This window comes from Pseudonaja textilis, chromosome 9, assembly GCF_049901715.1.
Source record: "Pseudonaja textilis isolate UNSWEBS1 chromosome 9, rPseTex1.2, whole genome shotgun sequence".
NCBI lineage: Eukaryota > Metazoa > Chordata > Lepidosauria > Squamata > Elapidae > Pseudonaja > Pseudonaja textilis.
The window spans coordinates 25,493,205-25,509,428 of record NC_141998.1 but is presented as its reverse complement, the minus strand read 5'-3'; the positions used below and the strand labels follow the sequence as shown (position 1 = coordinate 25,509,428).

Below are 16,224 nucleotides of genomic sequence, written 5' to 3'. Positions count from 1 at the left end.
TCCGCCTCCTGAAGGAGGGAGGGAAGCCGCAGGCAGAAGCCCTGCAAGGGGGGCCCCCCTGGCCCCAAGCCTGAGACCGAGGAAGGGAGGGAGAGAGGGAATGGGAATGGGAATGGGAGGGAAGGAAGGAGGAAGGAAGGAAAAGAGGGAGGGAGGGAGGGAGGGAGGGAGGGAGGGAGGGAGGGAAGGAAGGAAGGAAGGAAGGAAGGAAGGAAGGAAGGAAGGAAGGAAGGAAGGAAGGAAGGAAGGAAGGAAAGAGAAGGGAGGGAGGGAGGGAGGAAGGAAGAAAGGAAGGAAGGAAAGAAAGACAAGTGGGAGGGAGGGAGGGAGAAGGGAAGGAAGGAAGGATGGAGGGAAGGAAGGAAAGAAGGAAAAGAAGAAGGAAGGAAGGAAGGAAGGAAGGGAAGGAAGGAAGGAAGGAAGGAAGGAAGGAAAAGAAGGAAGGAAGGAAGGAAGGAAGGAAGGAAGGAAGGAAGGAAGGAAGGAAGGAAGGAAGGAAAGAAAGACAAGTGGGAGGGAGAAGGGAAGGAAGGATGGAGGGAAGGAAGGAAAAGAAGGGGAAGAGGAAGGAAGGAAGGAAGGAAGGAAGGAAGGAAGGAAGGCGGGAGGGAGGGAGGGAGGGAGGAAGGAAGGAAGGAAGGAAGGAAGGAAGGAAGGAAGGAAGGAAGGAAGGAAGGAAGGACCTGCAGTCCAGAGATCATCCTTTTGGCTTCTTCCATTTCTTTCTCCAAGTGATCCTGCTGTTCCAGGAGATGCTCCTCCCACGAAGTCTCCAGGCTTGGGGCAGGACACTTGGGGGACCATTCCACGGGCAACCGACCACCATTTTCTTCCACGTGGGCAACGACATATCTGTGGTCTAACTCTGGGAAAGCGTGGCCCCAGGTTTCTGCGGAGGAAGAGGAAGGCCAAGAGAGAGAGAGAGAGAGAGAGAGAAACAAAGTAGATTTCTGCTTCACTCCTTAAACACCTGTATTTTCATTTGTATTCATTTTAAAGCCCGACTCTCCACGGCGCTTCCCAGAGTTCTGGGAACTGAAGTCCACATTGCCTTAAAATGGCCGAGGCTGAGAAACCTGCTCTGTCCGATCTCTTTGACCACCAACCTCCCAATCTCTTCCCTTTTCCCCTTTAACATACCCGGAGGCTCCAAGGGCGATATCACATTAGTAAAATGTACCATATTAACGAAATACAATTTAGTAAGTTGGCTACATGTAACGTGCACAGGCGATTAGCCGCTTGGGTTGATCTCTGAGGCGTGCAGGGAAAAAAAATATTTGCAGAAAATATTTACAAAACAGCTAAACAAACATCTTCAGATGATTGCAAGTTGGGAAAACATAACCCAGGCCCCGAAGTGTCCCCATCACCCTAACCTAGCCTGGCTTGATCACCTATTACAAGAATTTGCATGGTCCTTATTATTATTAAATATATATTTTAAGTAGAAACCAACGCTCTGAATATTCTTTTTCTGGGGTTTTTTTGGGGGGAGGGGGGGAATGGGACACATCTGTTCCACATCAGGCCTCTTCACGTGTTGGGAGACGCCTTCAGATCCTGTTGCAATAAAGGCTCTTGTGATTGACAGGATCTGTTTTTAAAAGCAGGCTGCCAGATTCAAGGAAGGATCCCTTTTAAAGAAGCCTCAGCATTTTTTAAACGGATTGCCTTATTCAGCCAGTCCATGGTCTTACCCAAAGGAAGAAACAGCAGCAGAAAACACGATGGAAAAAGTCTTCACGAGGGACGAGTGCGTCGGTTAGTGTCTATATGACCTTTATATGTTTTTTTTAAATACTGTTTTTCCGACTTTAGTAGCCATTCACCCATACTGGAGATGGGCAGCCACGTAAATTTAAAGGATGGATGGATGGACGGATGGATGATAGATGATATAGATCAGGGGTCCCCAAACTTGGCAACTTTAAGACTTTGTGGACTTCAACTCCCAGAATTCTCCAGCCAGCTGGCTGAGAATTCTGGGAGTTGAAGTCCATAAGTCTTGAAGTTGCCAAGTTTGAGGACTTGTAATATAGATGATAGCTGGATGGATGGATGGATGATGGATGGATGGATGGACAGATAGACAGATTTAACTCTCAAATCCCAGGGTCTTCAAACTTGGCAACTTTAAGACTTGTGGACTTCAACTCCCAGAATTCCTGAGCTCACATGACTGGAGGAGGAATGCTGGGAGTTGAAGTCCGCAAGATACCCTGCTCCAGTCTCCAGGTGGAAAGATCCTTTCCCTTACCTGCCCTCGTTCCTGCTTTTTCGTCGCCCTCTTCGTCGTGGCCAAGGTCAAACCCCGCCTTCTCCCCGGAAGGGGTGCTGCCCGACTCACTCTTGGCGCTGTTGATAGGGCTGGGAGAGGTGAGGCTGGGGGGCAGAGGCACAAAACAGACCGTCATGGGGGGTGGGCGCCAATTCTGCTTGAATACATTGTTTCCCTGGATCTTCCAAGAGATCCTCCTGCCCGCTTCTTCCGAGGGGCTCAGGCCTGTCACTCAAGCCCCCTCCTCCCAGGCCTGCCCTTTGCTGGATTAGCAAAGCCATTTCTGATCCTATCTCTACTTCTCCTCGTACAGAGAGAGAGAGAGAGAGAGGAAGAGAGAGAGGAAGAGAAGGACAGAGAAGAGAGGGGGAGAGAGGGAGAGGAGAGAAAGCCAGGGACAGAGGGAGAGAGAGAGAGAGAAGGAGAAAGGGGGAGGAGAGAGAGGAAGAGAAAGAGAGAAGGAGAGGGGGAAAGAGGGAAAGAGAGACAGAGAGGAAATGGAAGAGAGAGGGAGAAGGAGGGAGGGAGAGAGAGAGAAGGAGAAAGGGGAGGAGAGAGAGGGAGAGACAGAGGGAGAAAAAGACAGGAGAGGGGGAAAGGGATAGAGGGAGGGTGAGGGGAAGAGAAAGAGGAGGAGAGAGGGAAAGAGGGAGAGGGGAAGAACGAGAGGGAGAAAGGGAGAGAGGAAGAGAGAAGGAGAGGGGAAAGAGAGAAAGAGAGACAGAGAGGAAAAGGAAGAGAGAGGGAGAAGGAGGGAGGGAGGGAGGGAGGGAGAGAGAGAAGGAGAAAGGGGGAGGAGAGAGGGAGAGACAGAGGGAGAAAAGACAGGAGAGGGGGAAAGGGATAGAGGGAGGGAAGGGAGAAGGAGAGGGGGAAAGAGGGAAAGAGAGACAGAGAGGAAAAGGAAGAGAGAGGGAGAAGGAGGGAGGGAGGGAGGGAGAGAGAGAGAGAAGGAGAAAGGGGGAGGAGAGAGAGGGAGAGACAGAGTGAGAAAAAGACAGGAGAGCGGAAAAGGGGTAGAGGGAGGGGGAGGGGAAGAGAAAGAGGAGGAGAGAGGGAAAGAGGGAGAGGGGAAGAAGGAGAGGGAGAAAGGGAGAGAGGAAGAGAAAGAGAGGAGAGGGGGAAAGAGGGAAAGAGAGAGAGGCAGAGAGGAAAAAGAAGAGAGAGGGAGAAGGAGGGAGGGAGAAGGAGAGAGAGAGAGAGAGAGAGAGAGAAAGGAGAGGGGGGGGGACACACGGTATTTTTAAGGGGCTTCCTCCAGAGAGGAGCATCCCACCCTGACCCCTCTCCCCACCCACCCACCCAAGGAGATTCTCCCAGCCGGCATCTCCCAGGCAACAGGGAAAGGCATCCAAAAGCCACTGACCCATTTAATGCATCCCCAAAGAATTCCCCCTCGCAAGTGTGAGCAAGAATTAACGTGCCATTTTCCCAGACAGAGCGAGCAACAAAGGTACCCGGGACAAAAGGGAAATAAAGGGGAGAAAAAGGGGATTAGCCGGACGACGGAGACCAGGAAACGAAGATGGAGCCCCTTTCTCAGCTCACCGTCCCGGCCTTCCCGAGAGGGACGAGCCTCGGGTCCCACGGCCGAGCCTGGGTGGGAGCGGGTGTCGCCCGTGGGCCTCCTCGCGCGCACGAGGACAATATATACCAAGCATCTCACACACAGCCCCTGGGGGGGGTGAGGAGGGTCAGTCAGTTTTGGGGGACGCCCCATTCTGAACGAAAAAGCGACGTGCTTTTCCGGGTTCAAATCCCGCCGTTCGGAAAGTTATCTCTTCTGCAACTCAGCCACTTCCCGTGGTTTACCCCCAGTTTCCCACGCTGTTAGTACGCCACGCCACAGTCTTGCCCTTTGCACACCGACTGCGATGACCCAAAGGCCACACAGTCAGATGATCAGTAGGAGTCCTTTTATTAGCTCCAACATTGCCCCCCAATGTCCTGGTTACCTTCTGGCTGGAGAAAAACTCTCCCAGGAACAACCTTTGACTGCGGAGAATCAAGTCCAAAACATGGTCAACACAAACTGTAACTTAAGTCCAATCAAACCAAACTGAGGTAATTAGGCAGGAGGCAGGAGCAAGAATTCCAGACGTGAAGACACGGCAATAACACAACACGGTTGGGAAGACGTCAGGAACACAGATAAGCCACAACGATTCAAGATAAAGTCACTTTTGCTCCCAACTGCTGCCTCAGTCAGCATTCAGTTCTTATAAACTTTCATTCCCAGGTGTGGCAAATGAAGGGAATCAGGGCCGTTTCCTCCCCCATAAGCCACGCAACCCACGTTGCTCCCTTCTCCGTTCCGCCCTGCGTGCCCTAGGGTGAAGAGTGGGTGGGCCTAGGTCTTTCTCTGAACTCCCTCTCCCTTGTTCTACCTCTCCCCTGCTCTGCCCAGCCGGACTTTGCCCTTCCCCAGTTTCCTCCACCGCCAACGGAGCCACATTCCCACGCCCTGTCAGCTGTTTGTCTCCCTCCTCAGACTCCGACAGAAGCATGACCCTGAGCCCTGGAGATTCCCCCTTCCTGCAGGCTGGCAATCTTAGTGCAACAGGAACTAAGAAGCTCTGGGTGCGAATCAAACCCGCAAGCCCGCCCCTTCGATCTTAGGGATTCTCAAAAGTACACCTGACACCCAGGTCAACGGCACCTTCCCTTAAAGGAGCAAGAGACGCTATGCAGGTGGGTTTTCACACCCAGTGGCAGCCGAGTAAGGTTCGTTCTAAACTAATTTATAATTTACACCAGTCAAGGAGAGACGCAACCTGGAATCAAGAAGAAGCTTCCAAACAGGGAGGAACGATTAACCGGTGGAATGGCTTGCCACCAGAAGCTGTGGGTGCTCCGTCACTGGAGGGTTTTTGAAAGAAGAGATCGGGCAGCCGTTTATCTGACATGGTAGAGGGTCTCCTGCTTGAACAGGGGGCTGGACTAGAAGACCTCCAAGGTCCCTTCCAGCTCTATTCAGTTTAATGCTAGGAGAGGCAAACACCTGGAAGATTTTGTTTCTGCAACAACGCCATGGCAATGTCCCCTAGTCCAGGGGTCTCCAACCTTGACAACTTTAAGACTTGTGGACTTCAACTCCCAGAGTTCTGGGAGTTGAAGTCCACACGTCTTCAAATGGCCACAGTTGGCTGAGGAATTCTGGGAGTTGAAGTCCACACGTCTTCAAATGGCCACAGTTGGCTGAGGAATTCTGGGAGCTGAAGTCCACACGTCTTCAAATGGCCACAGTTGGCTGAGGAATTCTGGGAGTTGAAGTCCACACGTCTTCAAATGGCCACAGTTGGCTGAGGAATTCTGGGAGCTGAAGTCCACACGTCTTCAAATGGCCACAGTTGGCTGAGGAATTCTGGGAGTTGAAGTCCACACGTCTTCAAATGGCCACAGTTGGCTGAGGAATTCTGGGAGTTGAAGTCCACACGTCTTCAAATGGCCACAGTTGGCTGAGGAATTCTGGGAGTTGAAGTCCACACGTCTTCAAATGGCCACAGTTGGCTGAGGAATTCTGGGAGCTGAAGTCCACAAGTCTTCAAATGGCCACAGTTGGCTGAGGAATTCTGGGAGTTGAAGTCCACACGTCTTCAAATGGCCACAGTTGGCTGAGGAATTCTGGGAGTTGAAGTCCACACGTCTTCAAATGGCCACAGTTGGCTGAGGAATTCTGGGAGTTGAAGTCCACACGTCTTCAAATGGCCACAGTTGGCTGAGGAATTCTGGGAGTTGAAGTCCACACGTCTTCAAATGGCCACAGTTGGCTGAGGAATTCTGGGAGTTGAAGTCCACACGTCTTCAAATGGCCACAGTTGGCTGAGGAATTCTGGGAGTTGAAGTCCACACGTCTTCAAATGGCCACAGTTGGCTGAGGAATTCTGGGAGTTGAAGTCCACACGTCTTCAAATGGCCACAGTTGGCTGAGGAATTCTGGGAGTTGAAGTCCACACGTCTTCAAATGGCCACAGTTGGCTGAGGAATTCTGGGAGTTGAAGTCCACACGCCTTCAAATGGCCACAGTTGGCTGAGGAATTCTGGGAGTTGAAGTCCACACGTCTTCAAATGGCCACAGTTGGCTGAGGAATTCTGGGAGCTGAAGTCCACAAGTCTTCAAATGGCCACAGTTGGCTGAGGAATTCTGGGAGTTGAAGTCCACACGTCTTCAAATGGCCACAGTTGGCTGAGGAATTCTGGGAGTTGAAGTCCACACGTCTTCAAATGGCCACAGTTGGCTGAGGAATTCTGGGAGTTGAAGTCCACACGTCTTCAAATGGCCACAGTTGGCTGAGGAATTCTGGGAGTTGAAGTCCACACGTCTTCAAATGGCCACAGTTGGCTGAGGAATTCTGGGAGTTGAAGTCCACACGTCTTCAAATGGCCACAGTTGGCTGAGGAATTCTGGGAGTTGAAGTCCACACGTCTTCAAATGGCCACAGTTGGCTGAGGAATTCTAGGAGTTGAAGTCCACAAGTCTTCAAATGGCCACAGTTGGCTGAGGAATTCTGGGAGCTGAAGTCCACACGTCTTCAAATGGCCACAGTTGGCTGAGGAATTCTGGGAGCTGAAGTCCACACGTCTTCAAATGGCCACAGTTGGCTGAGGAATTCTGGGAGTTGAAGTCCACACGTCTTCAAATGGCCACAGTTGGCTGAGGAATTCTGGGGCTGAAGTCCACAAGTCTTCAAATGGCCACAGTTGGCTGAGGAATTCTGGGAGTTGAAGTCCACACGTCTTCAAATGGCCACAGTTGGCTGAGGAATTCTGGGAGTTGAAGTCCACACGTCTTCAAATGGCCACAGTTGGCTGAGGAATTCTGGGGGCTGAAGTCCACAAGTCTTCAAATGGCCACAGTTGGCTGAGGAATTCTGGGAGCTGAAGTCCACACGTCTTCAAATGGCCACAGTTGGCTGATGAATTCTGGGAGCTGAAGTCCACACGTCTTAAAAGTTGCCAAGGTTGGAGACCCCTAGACTAGTCTAAGAGGACCCAGATTTTCAAAAGGCCACCCCTCTCCCCCCCCTGCACAGTTCTGCATTCATGAGGAAAGAAACAATCAAGGATTATACGCAACCTTCATCCCCGCCCAACCCGCTGCCTTCTCTTGCAGCCACAGCGATCCAGGTGGGGATGAGGCTTCCACCAGGTGACCCCACCAAGCCAAGGAAGCCAACGACCAAGGAGTCCTCCAAGGGCAGGACTGGCATCATGTGCCCCAGAAATCCCCTCCTCCCCAAGTAGGGTCCACGCCGATTCCCCCCGAGACAATTCCCAACAAGGCTTCAAAACGCACCTTTCGCCAGACCAGAGACTAGAGAAGCGGCTGCCACCTCTGGCCACTTGACCAGATGCCACTTCAGACAGCACCACCACCGACCACTGACCTCCCCCAAGGCCCCCTCCCTCCAGAAGCTCATAAACCCTTCCAGGCATCCCTCTCCACTCCCCAGGCCACTAAATTCCCGTGGAGAAGGCAAAGCATCAGGGTCTCGATGGGGGGACGGCGGGGGGGGGAGAGAGAGAGAGGCAAGGACCTTTTGCAATTTATGCCTTGGAGGGAAGAGAACTAATTCATCATCCTGTGCTAAACCTGCAGAGAAAGCCCCCCGCCCCAAATAAAAATAAAATAAGACCTAATTCAGCACGATTGACAGCCTTAAGGAACTGCCCCGCTTAAGTCCTTGTTGTGGGGGTGAGGGGCTGCACCCAAGCTGGAGTGGAGCTCAGCCCCCCCAATTTTGAAATTATCTTGGAAAAGCAAGTCAAGGAAAGACCATCGAGCCCCCAAAACCCCTGCCTGATTTTCACAAGGGACCTGCTCCCTCCCACCCCACCGCCCGGCCATCGTGCCCCCCGCAGGCTGTTCTCCCCCCTCCTTCGCCCCCTCCCCACATGAACGGCACCCGTGCGCTCACCATTTCACCGGCTTCCTCCCATGTTCCAAACGGGGCTCTGCCCCCGTCGCCTGGCCGAGCCTGGGGCGTCACATGCCACATCCCTCTTGCCCCTCCTGCGCCCCCCACCGCTTCTGCGCCAGGGGGAGGCTGGGCCCAACGGAGGCAGGAACCTTTGGCCCAGGTGGGTCCAAGATCCGGGCCCAGGTGGGCGAGCAGGAGAGGTGCCCAAGGGCCCCGCTGCTTCTTCCGCTTCTCCTCCTCCTCCTCCTCCTCCTCCGGGGAAACAGCCTCCCTGGGGGACGCGGGGCGGCTGGTGGTGTTTCTTAGCTCAGCTGGGACGTTGTGATGTTTTGCGTTTTGTTTTCCAAATTCCGTCGGGCAGGAGAGCGAGAGAGAGAGAGAGAGAGAGAGAGAGAGAGAGCCGGCCGCCTGCGTCTCCGTCTCATCCCATCCCGGACAGCCGAGTCCCTTCCCCAAACGCAGGCGGAGGATTGAGGCCCCGTGGGTCGCGTGGGGTGAGACGGGGAGCCAGCCTCCCCCCGCCCCCGCTCCACTCCCGAGGTGGGAATGCACACGCCCGCAAGTCTGTGTGCGTGCGCGTGTGTGTCTGTGCACCACACACGTATGTGTGTGTTCTTCTCCCCCCCGCAGCTCTGCTGTCACTGGGGCTGTGCGAGGCAGCCGCGTTTGAGTTGTCTAAGCCGTGGACGAGGGAGGGGAGGAGGGGAGGGGAGGGAGGGGAGGGGAGGAGGGAGGGAGCTGCCTGGGAAAAGCAGCAGGATTTGGCCAGGGCTGCTGTGAGTCACTCGCGACCGACCGCTGCCTCCCCTTCCCCGGGAGGTTCACGGCAGGAAAACATGCACAAGCCGCCCTGTGGAATAGCAGGGTGGGGAGGGATGCCCTGGGTGTGCGCGTGTCCCCCCTTCATTGTGTCCCTGAGATGCAAAGGATTTTTGCTGTGTGTGTGTGTGTGTGTTTCAAAGCCCCCGCACCGCACAAAACAGACAGAGCTCCTTCTGCGTTTCAGAGCCGCCCTTCCCAGCCGCTCCTTGGCCAGAGCCGGGCTTATCTTCTCCTTGTGGCGGGGGAGAGAGAGAAAAGGGGGGACCGTTTGGGAGACCAGGGAGCATGGTGGCTGCCTTTTGCAGACACACACACACACACACACACACACACCCCGACCTGTTGTGTTATAGAGCGACCCGCACCGCAGGCGAATGCAATGCCGTCGCCGCCGTTTGAAAAGCCTGGCGATGCTCGGAAGCCAAGCAGCCTCGGGGGGCAGAAATGGGCTTTGCAGTCCTCCCTCCCCCACCCCAGACATCCCCTTAATCCTTCCTGAGTGTGGGCGGGGGGGGGCTTCCCCCAAGCCAGTCAAAGCCCCCCCATGTTCTGCAGCTGGACAGAGCTCTGGGCTGGGAGGCAGGAAATGCGCGGCCTCTGGCAGTGATGCTCTTCTCCTTATTCAGCACTGGCAACTGCCTTCCCTGGTCATTGCTAAGGTACACAATACACACACACACACACACACACACACACACACACAAAATACCAAAGAGAAACAGTTGGGCCAGACTGAGAGAAACGCCCCGGCCTCTCAAGGAGAAAGGAGGGGCAAAGAAAGGCAGTCTGAAGAAACCTCGATCGGGCCATCCCAAAGAGTTTATGACGACTGACATTAGGAGCTGTTGGCTATCCACACCTCTGCCTGCCAAGAGAAGAGGAGGAGGAGGAGGAGGAGGAGGAGGAGGAGGACGACTGTGGGGTCCTTGGTGCTCTCTGGAGCTTGGTGATGTTTTGCAAACATGTCATGACCCAACTATGTAACTTCATCAGTACTAGGAACGGGGTGTGCAAGGAGGAGGAGGAGGAGGAGGAGGAGGAGGAGGAGGAGGAGGAGGAGGAGGAGGAGGAGGAGGAGGAGGAGATTGGATAACCGCTTGTCTGAAGTGGTGCAGGGTTTGCTGCCCAAGCAGGGGGTTGGACTAGAAGACCTCCAAGGTCCCTTCCAACTCTTGTTATTCTCGTCTATTCGGATCGCAAGACACGTCCCTGGGATGCTGGCCGGGTGGGTTACGGAGGGAAACTGAGGAAGGCAGGAGCTGCCAATTAAGAGCAGCCGAGCGGCCAGCCGGTGGGGGGCAAATTGTCATTATCCAACCTGGATGGGAGCCAGGCTGGGGGGGGCAGGGGGGGCTGGACCACTCCCTTTTAATGGCCATGAAATGCAGCCTGGCCTGTTTGAATGAGCTCCTGTGCAGGGAGGAGCCTCTCGGGCTCCTCTGAAGAGGAGAAGCTGTCAAGGGAGCCTCTCTTTAACCCGGGGCTCCTAAATGAACGGTGGCAGGAACCGGGCCGGGCTAGTCTAGGGAAGAGAAGGACCAGGGGAGACAGGAGAGCAATGTCCCAATATTTGAGGGGCTGCCCCAGAGAGGAGGAGGAAGGGGGTCAAGCTATCCTCCAAAGCCCCCGAAGGCCAGACAAGGAATAAATGCATGGAAACTGAAGAAGGAGAAATTCAACCTGGAAATAAGGAGGAATTTTCTGACCGGGAGAACAATCCACCCATGGAACAGACGTTGCCTTAGGAAGCTGTGGGAGCTTCATCCCTGGAGGCTTTCAAGAAGAGATTGGACTTCCACCTGCCAGAAATGGTGTAGGGTCTCCTGCTTGGTTGGACTAGATGACCTACAAGGTCCCTTCTATGAAGACCTGGAGCAAAACACAAGTGTTTTTGGGCAAAGCAGCCCCACACCCCCTGGGGGTGGGGAGGTTATTTCCCTGCCTTTACGGAGCGCGCAACTTATTTCCAGCCCGGCCATGAACTGAGAAGCTGAGATGGTCAGGCTGTGCTAGAAAAGATAAACCTTCTTTTGCGGAGGTGTTAATCCACTTGATCTCCCAGGAGATTGTCACGGATAACCATCTTAAATGCGCCGTCCATTTACAAGCCCCTCAGTCCCCCTTCTTTAGGTAAGGCTTAGTCAAGAGGCAAAGTACCAACGGAAGAAAAGAGCTGGAGCTCGGGGTTGGCTAGTGGGCTCCTTGGCGCTCTGTGAACTTCAAAAAAAAAACGATTTGCAGACGTTTCACAACCCAACTAGGTAACATTATCAGTGCTGGAAGGGAGGGAGGTTTCTGGAGAGGAGGAGAAGGAGGAGGAGGAAGAGGAAGATGGTGCTTGTATCTAATGATTTTTATTGACTGTTTCCTAGTATAATTTTTTAAAAATAAGCATTACTATTAATCTTCCCTTCCTTTCACCCATCCCCTCCCACTTAGGACTATATGGCTGTAACTTTGTCGCTTGTATCCTAACGATTTTATTGATTGTGTCCTAGTATGGTTTGATTGCCTATAGTAACCTACGATTATCACTTTGTATCTTAGAGCAATAGACGTATAATTCTTGATGAATGTGTTTAATTTTTTCTTATGTACACTGAGAACTTATGTACCAAAGACAAATTCCTTGCTGTCCAATCACACTTGGCCAATAAAGAATTCTCTTCTCTTCTGCTCTTGTTCTGTCCTGTCCTGTCCTATCCTGTCCTGTCCTGTCCTATCCTGTCCTATCCCATCCCATCCTATCCCATCCTATCCTCTATTCTATCCTATCCTATCCTACCCTACCCTATCCTATCCTATCCTCTATTCTATCCTATCCTATCCCATCCCATCCCATCCTATCCTCTATCCTATCCTATCCTATCCTATCCTATCCTATCCTATCCTATCCTCTATTCTATCCTATCCTATCCTATCCTATCCTCTATTCTATCCTATCCTATCCCATCCCATCCTATCCTCTATCCTATCCTCTATCCTATCCTATCCTATCCTCTATCCTATCCTATCCTATCCTATCCTATCCTATCTTCTATTCTATTCTATTCTATTCTATTCTATTCTATTCTATTCTATTCTATTCTATTCTATTCTTCTGTTCTGTTCTGTTCTGTTTCCATTCCATTCTACTCTACTCTACTCCGTTCCATTCTATGGCCCGCGCAGCTCGTGGTGGGCCTGCGAGTAGCCTCGCTTATTCTCAAAGCTTACTGCAGGTTCCTGCAGGGGTGAGGAAGGAGCGAAGCATCTCTTACCTGGAGGACGAGGACTCTGAAGGGCCGCTGCTCTGCTGGCCTTCATACTGCTGGACGAGCGCTCGGACGCTCCAGTGAGGCCGCTCATTCTCTCCGCGCAGGGGGCTGTTTCTGTAGGCAAGGACAGCACCATTAGGAGAAGGGCCAGAGCGGCCCGAAATAAAAGAGACAGACAAAACGCCGTCGCCTCTGCATCCGTCAGATCTGTGTGTCTGCCATTCTTCAATGGAAGAAGGGGGGGGGGAGTTGGTACAAGTAATCCTTTTTGACGTAACCTGAACATCTTAAATCTTATATTGAATCTGTATAACTTGCACACGATATACAACTGGAGGACTGGAGCCAGATGCCTAGAAACTTGTCACCTCTTGGAGAGATAGGAAGAGGAGAAGGGACCGTAAAAATTCCGGCTCTGAAAGATACCCCCTGGGAAACTTTTCTAAGATACCTTCCCAGAAAAGGGGGGTGGGGGGGAGAATTAACACGTTGGTGCTTTGTTTGACTAAATCCACCTCAGAATAAGGGGAGGGGTTCTAATTCCCTTTATCTATTACTGTGTGCCCGGAAGCATCTTAGATTCTGCTCTGACTAGTACCGGGACCGCTTCCTTTCAATAAAGGATTCCTTTTGAAGTACCTCGCTTTCAGAAGTTCATTCTTTTCGGTTGAAGGGGGGAAAGTCCGGTACTTACAGCATCCTTTGAACCTTTGAAAAACCAACGGGTCGTCCTCCACTTACAACTACAATCAGAAGCAGAATTTCTGTTGCCAAGCAAGGCGACTGTGAAATGAAGGACGCCGGCAAAGCTGGCTGAGGAATTCCGGGAGTTGAAGTCCAGAAGCCTTAAAGTGGCCGAGAGTGGAGACCCCTGCGCTAAGGGAGCGGTTCTAATCCCAGCCAAGAACCACGTGTAACTATCGAAGCATCCCAAGGAGAGCACGTACCTGGGGTGCGGCTGGAGGGCGTGACCACGGCCCACTCCCGCGACATCCTGGCGCGCTTCTGCTAGGGCGGCCACCGCCTCCTGGGCAGCTGCCACAGCCGAGCGAGGCCTGTGACGGGCCAGCCAGGTTCGGCTCCCCGGCTGGGTCTCCTCCGCAGGTCTTGGCGGAGCGGTTTTTCCGGGTCCGGACTTAAAGTGAGCGGCCAGCGCAAGGACCAACCTCATGATACACTTCAGATTTCCATCCGTGATGTCTGGAAAAGACGACGCGAGGCAAAACGGCCGTGAGATGGCCGAGGGGAAGAGTCTGAAGCTCTCTTTCCCTCTCCCTCCCCTTTCCCTCCTCTCCCTCCTTCCCTCTTTCTCTCCCTCTCTCCCTCCTTCCCCCCTCCCTCCTACTCCTTCTCCTCTCTCTCCCCCTCCTCCCTCCCTCCTCCTCCTTCCCCCCTCTCTCTCCTTCTCTCCATCTCCTTCTCCCTACTTCCCCAACCCATCCACTCCTTCTACTCTCCCCCCTCCTCCTCTTCCTCCTTTCCTCTCTCTTCCTCTTTCCCTCTCTCTCTTTCCATCTCCCTCCCCTGCTTCCTCTCCTTCTCCTTCTCCCCTCCTCCTTCCCTCTTCCTCCTTCCCCTTTTCCCTCTCCTTCCCTCCCTCTTTCCTTCTCCCTCTCCCTCCTTTCCCCTCTTCCTCCCACTCCTTCTCCTCTCTCTCCCTCCCTTCTCCTCCTTCCCTCTTCCCTCTCTCTCTCTCTCTCTCCCTCTTTCCCACTCTCCCCATCAATCTCCTTCCCCTCTCCTCTCTCTCTTTCCTTCTCCCTTTCCCCCTCCTTTCCCCCTCCTCCCTCCCTCTCCTTCTCCTCTCTCCCTCCCTCCTCCTCCTCCTCCCTCTTCCTCCTTCCCTCTTCCCTCTCTCTCTCCCCTTTCCCTGTCAATCTCCCTCCCCGCTTCTCCTTCTCTCTCGTTGCTCTCTCTCTCTCTCTCTCTCTCTCTCTCACTTTCTCTCCCTCTCTTGCAGCCCTGTTCTACTCTCTTCAGCAAGAGGAGGCCAAGGGTGGACAGCAGCGCGCAGGCCCTTCCAGGTGAGCATCTTACGGTTGAGGTTCACCTTTGGCCGAGGTCTGGTGCATGCGGATCTTCTTGGACGCCACAAATTGTAAGACCTTCTCCACATTCTCCTTCATGGCCTGCTGGTTGGCAGGCGACTCTTCCACACCAAGGAGTTTCTCTCCAGCTGCAGAAGAGGAGCCGCAAAATTTCAGGGCAACTCTTAAAACCTTAAAAGTATGGAGTTTGGCGGGCGGACAATATATGGACAACCTCTTGCCCTAGGGCAGAGGTCCCCAAACTTGGCAACTTCAAGACTTGTGGACTTCAACTCCCAGAATTTCCCTGTCTAAGTGAAATGTAAGCATTGCAAACAGGCCGGAGCTGAACAGGGATGTGTACCCTTCTCTCCTGCCCCATTTCTCCACTCCTCCCCCTTAATCCGGATTGAATCCAGGAGTCTGAGCCCCGGAAAACCATCCCAATATCTCTGCAATGAGGCCACTCACCCACAATCTCAATGAGAGACGCCAGGACCACGCCATCGCGGAGGTCGCGCCTCAAATCCTGCACCGGTTGAACTTCCGGCTTCTTCTTTAGCTGTGAATTCACCCACGTGATGTAGGATTGCAGCTGTTGCTGGAAAAAAGGAAGGAAGGAAGGAAGGAAGGAAGGAAGGAAGGAAGGAAGGAAGGAAGGAAGGAAGGAAGGAAGGAAGGAAGGAAGCAAGCCACCATGACTTGAGTAGTATTCTGCTTTTATATATATATAAATATATGCACGCTAAAATAATAATTACATTGGATACCTATATATAGACTTGCCACTGTTAAGAACTGTTGCAGTATATTATACAGGGGGGGGTGTTGTTCAATTTTTTATTTCCTATAGCAATTTCTATGCTTTTTTTTCTTTCTCAAATGTACCCCTTTTGCGCTGCAATTATCTCTACTTTGTTCTTTTTTTCTGCTGCTATTTTAAAAACCAAAACAAAAAAAATCAACCCCTCCCAGCCTATTCCTGCTTTTTGTCTGAGAGCTTTAATTACCGGGATCTTCCCGTCTGCTGGCAAATCAGGTCAAATTTGCAAGCTTTTCATCGGAGGGCTCGCCCCTGAATGGAAACCTCTGCTTTGCATTTTTAATGAATTAGTTTTAAAGTTGCTTGCTTCCTTGACATTTTTAATTACGGATTTCTTTTGTACATTAAACCGCGACCAGATGTTCCATTCTGCTTCGGCTCGGCATGGAAATCGGAGGAAAACGAGAAGGATAAAAGGGAAGAGGGGACACCCGTAATAGGAGATTATTAATGGAGATAAGGAACATTATACGACCCGAGACCTCGGCAGACGAGGAAGAGAGGAGTCACGTCAGCTTATGTCTAGTCTGGATCTCATCGTTTTTCCCCTCCCGGGGGAAGATTCCTCTGCAGGACTTCCATCACTGAAAACGAAAAGTTGGCTTGTGGTTCTTCGTGCGGGAGACCATGACTCTCCCACAAGACTTCTTCTGCAAAGCTGGTTTTAAAGTTCTTATTAATACCTTTAGGCCAATATATGTCAGGCATGAAAAAGAGGCTGAGACTCTAGAAAGAGCGCAGAGAAGAGCAACCAGGATGATGAGGGGACTGGAGGCTGAAACCTACGATGAACAGTTGCAGGAACTGGGCCTGGCTACTCTAGGGAAGAGAAGGTCCAGGGGAGACAGGAGAGCATCTTCCAGTATTTGAGGGGCTGCCACAGAGAGGAGGAGGGGGTCAAGCTGTTTTCCACCTGAAGGCCAAACAAGGAATAATGGATGGAAACTGATAAAGGAGAGATTTGACCTGGAAATAAGGAGACAGTGAGAACAACCAACCCATGGAACAGAAGTTGCCTTCAGAAGTTGTGGGAGCTTCATCACTGGAAGCTTTCAAGAAGAGATTGGACAGCCATCAGTCAGGAATGGTGTAG

At 52.4% G+C, this 16,224-nt stretch overlaps 1 protein-coding gene across 5 annotated transcripts in view; it reads right to left on the bottom strand.

Annotated features, from left to right (window-relative positions):
- DIXDC1 (DIX domain containing 1) overlaps positions 1–16,224 on the bottom strand; it is a 41,919-nt gene that overhangs the window by 14,013 nt on the left and 11,682 nt on the right. For 4 of the 5 annotated variants that reach the window (XM_087939223.1, XM_087939220.1, XM_087939219.1 and 1 more), the window contains 6 exons: positions 14,780–14,909; positions 14,332–14,457; positions 13,229–13,481; positions 12,285–12,395; positions 2,261–2,385; positions 684–889 (listed from right to left, as the gene is read on the bottom strand). In XM_087939223.1, coding sequence (XP_087795349.1) covers positions 684–889; positions 2,261–2,385; positions 12,285–12,395; positions 13,229–13,481; positions 14,332–14,457; positions 14,780–14,909 — 951 coding nt within the window. Of the gene's footprint in view, positions 1–683; positions 890–2,260; positions 2,386–12,284; positions 12,396–13,228; positions 13,482–14,318; positions 14,458–14,779; positions 14,910–16,224 lie in introns of those variants that run through there. The other variant, XM_087939221.1, reaches the window with a different exon arrangement.